Below are 6,849 nucleotides of genomic sequence, written 5' to 3' on the forward strand. Positions count from 1 at the left end.
GTGGGAAGAGGAGAGACAGAGATAGAGAGAAAGGAGGAGTGGGACAGAGGGGGAAGAGGAGAGAGGGAGAGGGACAGAGAGAGAGGAAGAGGAGGAGTGGAACAGAGGGGGAAGAGGAGAGAGAGAGGGAGAGGGACAGAGAAGAGAGAGAGGGAGAGGGACAGAGAGAGAGGAAGAGGAGGAGTGGAACAGAGGGGGAAGAGGAGAGAGGGGGAAAAGAGGGAGAAGGACAGAGAGGAGGAGAGGGAAAGAGGTGAAGGATAGGGGAGAGAGAGAGAGGGAAGAGAAGGATACGGAAGAGGAAGAGAGGAGAAAAAAGTGGGAAGAGAAAAACAGAGTGTTAATGCTGACAGACCGACCGACACAGACAGACAGAGAGACACACGCTCGGACTCATACACAACCTCACACACACACACACACACACACACACACTGCCACACTGACCTGTAGCGTCTCCGAGGCAGTCCAGTTCATCACAGTTGATTGGCAGGTCTGTCTGGAAGGGCCTCAGATTCCCATCGACTCGCACGGCCACCACTGTCTCCTCCAGCACGCCCTCCGGTGGAGCAGACATGGCACTGCACCCTCCCCCTGAGTCAGCAGCAGCAACTGCACTGTCCAGATTCACTCTCCTGCAGAACACACTGACCTTTAGAAACACAGACGAAACGGTACTAGCAATGATCAATCTTTCACAGTGTCTTCAGTGTGAATTCAATGACTAACATTTCCACTAGAAGTCTTTCTCAGTGTCTTCAGTGTAAATTCAATGACTAACGTTTCCACTAGAAGTCTTTCTCAGTGTCTTCAGTGTAAATTCAATGGCTAACGTTTCCACTAGAAGTCTTTCTCAGTGTCTTCAGTGTAAATTCAATGGCTAACGTTTCCACTAGAAGTCTTTCTCAGTGTCTTCAGTGTAAATTCAATGGCTAACGTTTCCACTAGAAGTCTCTCTCAGCGTCTTCGATTGAAGTTCAGCCCCTCTCGCCTCTCTCAAGGTCGATACTCTCTCTAGGACTGCTTTGGGAATCAGCCTGTTATGCAAAAGATCCATTCAAATTCTCTGCCTGTCTTTGCTGGGCTCGACTGGAGTACATGCAAATCAGTGACCTCAGCTTCCAGATTTGCATCTTCAAGGAATTCCAATGAGCTTTAAAACAGGCTGAGAAACTCACACCAGTGCTGGGGTTCAGAGCTCCTCTCAATGAAGTCTGTTATTATTATTAATATTGAAATGATCAGGAGCCAGGAGTTTGAGCAGGGTTACAAACTCACACTAGCCCTGCTGCTGCTGCTGCTGCTGCTGCACCCAGTCCTGGGGTTCAGAGCTCCCCTCAATGAAGTCTGTTATTATTATTAATATTGAAATGATCAGGAGCCAGGAGTTTGAGCAGGGTTACAAACTCACACTAGCCCTGCTGCTGCTGCTGCTGCTGCACCCAGTCCTGGGGTTCAGAGCTCCCCTCAATGAAGTCTGTTATTATTATTAATATTGAAATGATCAGGAGCCAGGAGTTTGAGCAGGGTTACAAACTCACACTAGCCCTGCTACTGCTGCTGCACCCAGTCCTGGGGTTCAGAGCTCCCCTCAATGAAGTCTGTTATTATTATTAATATTGAAATGATCAGGAGCCAGGAGTTTGAGCAGGGTTACAAACTCACACTAGCCCTGCTGCTGCTGCTGCACCCAGTCCTGGGGTTCAGAGCTCCCCTCAATGAAGTCTGTTATTATTATTAATATTGAAATGATCAGGAGCCAGGAGTTTGAGCAGGGTTACAAACTCACACTAGCCCTGCTACTGCTGCTGCACCCAGTCCTGGGGTTCAGAGCTCCCCTCAATGAAGTCTGTTATTATTATTAATATTGAAATGATCAGGAGCCAGGAGTTTGAGCAGGGTTACAAACTCACACTAGCCCTGCTGCTGCTGCTGCTGCACCCAGTCCTGGGGTTCAGAGCTCCCCTCAATGAAGTCTGTTATTATTATTAATATTGAAATGATCAGGAGCCAGGAGTTTGAGCAGGGTTACAAGCTCACACTAGCCCTGCTTGGTACGGACATTCTTCAGCTATTGAGAGTATAGGATTCCGTGTGGTGGGGGTGGTTGTGGGGGTGGGGGGTGGGGTTCAGTTTAAACAGGAAGCTGAACCCCGTTGCTGGTTGGAGTTTGTGGTGCTCTTGGTGTGCAGCTCTGCTACGAGTGATGGGAAACACAATGCGCTCTTGGCAGAAGCTGCCGATGACTCACCCTCCCCTGCACCTCCCTGCCAGCGCTGGCTGGCTGTGACTTCCCTTCCCCTGCTTATCCTGCTTCTCCTCCTCCTCCAGCCCCGAGGTGCTGTGTATTGCACTCATGGAGTCACACACACACACAGAGACACACACTGAGACACACACACACATAGAGAGACACATACACGCTGACACACACACACACACACACAAGCACAGACACACACAGAGACACACACACAGAGACACACACTGAGACACACACACACATAGAGAGACACATACACGCTGACACACACACACACACACACACACAGAGACACACACACAGAGACAGACACATAGACATGCACACACACACAGACATGCACACACACGCACACACTGAGACATGCACACACACACTGAGACACACAGACACACACACAGAGACACACACTGAGACACACACACACATAGAGAGACACATACACGCTGACACACACACACACAAGCACAGACACACACAGAGACACACACACAGAGACAGACACATAGACATGCACACACACACAGACATGCACACACACACAGAGACATGCACACACTGACACAGAGAGAGACAGACACGCACACAGAAATTCACTTCAGGTTGTGAATCGATTTTCAACAGCTGACTCAACCGCCAACAAAAAACGTTTCTTGATCATTTTCCAAACGTTAAGTTTTTTTTTTCATCAGATAATTCACTCTGCCGGTCTGCACATCGGTTCGGACATTTCAGCAGAACAGTAAACTAATGTGATCCACCTGCGTCTCCGTCCGTTTGCGTTTCCTTCCATTCTGATGACGTAGACATCCCTCTGTCCGGTGCTGACGGCTGAAGAGTCTGGATTGCGCTGAGCAGGATACATCTCCGGGGTCTTCAAGCGGGCGCATTCCGTCCTCGGTGTTTCATCGACCAGCCCACGACACCTCAAGAGAGCTCGACGGTGATTCTGGCGTCCCAGCATCACCCTCCCCCTCCCCTCTCACCCCAGCTCAGCTCACTTACCCGTACATCAGCGTTGCTTTCGTTATATTGTGCTTGAGATCCGCAGCCAGAATCTGTCCCAACCACAGCCCGTTGCTGCTTCAGATAAGTTAACTATCGCGGTTATGTATCTGGACTCAGTCAACGCCGAGAGGTGTCTGTTTGTGGTTGTATCTATTAGTACGCGTCTCTGAGTCTCTGGAAAGTTTCACTGTTGACTCTGACTGGTCACATGCAGCCTAGCGTTAATTACAAGTTAAATTCTCTTAGCCCGTGCGTTTATTATTATTTTTACAGGGCGTGTAACAGCACGACAGCACAGATCAAAGGAATGTGTCATTTGTTATTACTTTTGAGTCTACTTCTTAAAATCGAAAAAAAAAACACACCTTGAAAGCGCGTTTTCACTCACCCCTCTCTGAATACCACCCGCCCCTCAGAGCTCAGGACACTCGCGTTGTTTGACGTTTAACTCGAGACGCACAGGACGTCCCAGGATAGGTCTGTGGCGCTTATTTTATTACCTAAATGGCTGTTTCTTTGACCGGATGGAGAAGGGCAGTGCAAGACGAAATTTGGTAAAGTACCTACCGTAACTCTCAGATTAGTCGCGCACCGCGTTCCAAAAAAAAAAACAAAAAACAAGATCATACATAAATACATAATAAACTTGCGAGTACGTACAGTCAACTATAGCTTGAATAAATAAATGACACAACAGCAAAGCCAGATCGATAATACACTCAAATGTAATACAGGTATATACTTACAAGACCGGGCGCGCATTTTACTCGTCCCCCGGATCCAACGACAAAAGACACACAAGACTGAAAAAATAAAGAAATTGATGGATTCCCAGTACGGTGAACTAACCCAGCTTAGCAACTGCTCCCTATCTGACGCACAGGAAGCGTGTAAACCACAGCTGTATAAAGTTGCAATGGACATTAACACAGGCTTAAAACCCCTCCGATTCTCTAAGACGCTTTCTTCTCTTGCTGTCGGTATTTGTTTTCTCAATCAAGGCTGCTCCGTCCTGGCGTTGAATAACAGAATTCTTCGGAATAACGCGTCTGCGTAATTTGCGTAGCGCCAATGCGTTCAGTGCAGATGTTACGCGCTGAACGTAGCGTGACCTGTTTTCGTTCTCCGCTTCAGTAGTTTTGTGACTCGGGCATCATCGCTCCTCCTCGGCTGCAGCAATGCAATGGCAGCGAGCGTTTAGCCAGCCGGTCTGTAATCGATTGCGCACCCGGATTGTGAGGCTGAACTCTGAAGCTCAGGGAACACAAAGCCGCGGTTTCGGGCTTGAACCCTGGTTCCAGGAGACCGGGAGACCTGGTCTGATGAATTGTTACTTAAAGGGTTACAAGCCGTGCAAACCGCGATGTACTTTTACACGACTAAAGGCTCTGTCGACATCTTGTGGCGTAATGGGGAATTGCAGGTCATTGCCTACCTGTCCTGTGGGTAACACGTGGAAAAGCTGGAATCCCTGCTTGTAGTGACTTATCCATGCCACCAGGTGGAGCTATAACACTTCACCGTTCTCTTTTACCAGCCACCTTCTTTAACTATTTCAACGCCGCACAGTGCTACTAGCAGTATAGCAAAGAGAGCTCCCCTCTCAACACTGCAGAGCTGTATAGAGGTCTATAGGAAAGAGAGCTCCACTCTCAACACTGCAGAGCTGTATAGAGGTCTATAGGAAAGAGAGCTCCCCTCTCAACACTGCAGAGCTGTATAGAGGTCTATAGGAAAGAGAGCTCCACTCTCAACACTGCAGAGCTGTATAGAGGTCTATAGGAAAGAGAGCTCCACTCAACACTGCAGAGCTGTATAGAGGTCTATAGGAAAGAGAGCTCCCCTCTCAACACTGCAGAGCTGTATAGAGGTCTATAGGAAAGAGAGCTCCCCTCTCAACACTGCAGAGCTGTATAGAGGTCTATAGGAAAGAGAGCTCCCCTCTCAACACTGCAGAGCTGTATAGAGGTCTATAGGAAAGAGAACTCCACACTGCAGAGCTGTATAGAGGTCTATAGGAAAGAGAGCTCCCCTCTCAACACTGCAGAGCTGTATAGAGGTCTATAGGAAAGAGAGCTCCCCTCTCAACACTGCAGAGCTGTATAGAGGTCTATAGGAAAGAGAGCTCCACTCTCAACACTGCAGAGCTGTATAGAGGTCTATAGGAAAGAGAGCTCCCCTCTCAACACTGCAGAGCTGTATAGAGGTCTATAGGAAAGAGAACTCAACACTGCAGAGCTGTATAGAGGTCTATTGGAAAGAGAGCTCCCCTCTCAACACTGCAGAGCTGTATAGAGGTCTATAGGAAAGAGAGCTCCCCTCTCAACACTGCAGAACTGTATAGAGGTCTATAGGAAAGAGAGCTCCACTCTCAACACTGCAGAGCTGTATAGAGGTCTATAGGAAAGAGAACTCCACACTGCAGAGCTGTATAGAGGTCTATAGGAAAGAGAGCTCCACTCTCAACACTGCAGAGCTGTATAGAGGTCTATAGGAAAGAGAGCTCCCCTCTCAACACTGCAGAGCTGTATAGAGGTCTATAGGAAAGAGAACTCAACACTGCAGAGCTGTATAGAGGTCTATAGGAAAGAGATCTCCACTCTGCAGAGCTGTATAGAGGTCTATAGGAAAGAGAGCTCCCCTCTCAACACTGCAGAGCTGTATAGAGGTCTATAGGAAAGAGAGCTCCCCTCTCAACACTGCAGAGCTGTATAGAGGTCTATAGGAAAGAGAGCTCCCCTCTCAACACTGCAGAGCGCTCTAGTTGTGTATATATATCTTTGTTATTAATTTTATTTGAATCTATCTATCTATATTAAGCTGATATTTTTTAAGGTTCAATTAAATTTTTAGTATTTTTTTTTTTTTAAATTTGAACATAATTTAAGGGTTAAACTTGAAAAGGCGTTATTTATTTATTTATCTCGGTAAAAAATAAATAAATAAATAAATAAATAATAACAACAGCAGTAATCGTCTCAGTAGATCAGGACATTCGATCATTACCTCCAGCCTCCAGCTTAGACCTCCCGAGGGAGAGACGCCGAGTCTGGCTGGACAACAGCAGCCGCACACCGCGGCGCTTTCCTTCAGAAAACAGAGGCGCTAATAAAAGCACTTCTCTCAATGTCACGTCCCGTACACTCTGTCTCACAAGCTTAGGGGACCCCACGCTGGCCAAAGCTAGCAACTCCGCGTTCTCCCGAGCCGTGGTTTTTAACTCACCCGGGTCAATTACCTTACACAGCCCCCCCGCTGTTTCCCACAGCCGCGCCCCGGGACCCCGCCACGCGTCTCCGGGGAAACGGAGCGCTTTGACCGTCAGTGTCTTCGATTATCTGTAACTGAATGACCTTGTGGGGCTCCCGCGCACGTTTCGGATCAAACTACCTTCCCTCTCCCCCCCCCCCCCCCGGCCTCGGCCAAAACGTTTTCAAATCATTTATCAGTGCATGTGTTCATGCAGTCGAGACTTTAGACAGTAGAGAGCTGGCCATGCGGATCAAGTCAATAAACACCCATTGCTGAACGTCTACACCGACGTCACGCTTGAGGATCGCACGCGTCATCTACACCTG

General features: G+C 48.2%; 1 protein-coding gene across 1 annotated transcript; it reads right to left on the reverse strand.

Annotated features, from left to right (window-relative positions):
- Positions 1–447: 447 nt before the first annotated feature.
- LOC131732516 (phospholipase D2-like) lies at positions 448–3,254 on the reverse strand (the record flags this gene model as incomplete). The annotated part of the gene is given in 2 exon segments (XM_059021085.1): positions 448–635; positions 3,025–3,254. Coding segments are annotated over 2 exon segments (391 nt in total), but the record flags the coding sequence as incomplete, so codon positions are not given.
- Positions 3,255–6,849: the final 3,595 nt, after the last annotated feature.

This window comes from Acipenser ruthenus, unplaced genomic scaffold (genome assembly GCF_902713425.1).
Source record: "Acipenser ruthenus unplaced genomic scaffold, fAciRut3.2 maternal haplotype, whole genome shotgun sequence".
Classification (NCBI taxonomy): Eukaryota; Metazoa; Chordata; class Actinopteri; order Acipenseriformes; family Acipenseridae; genus Acipenser; species Acipenser ruthenus.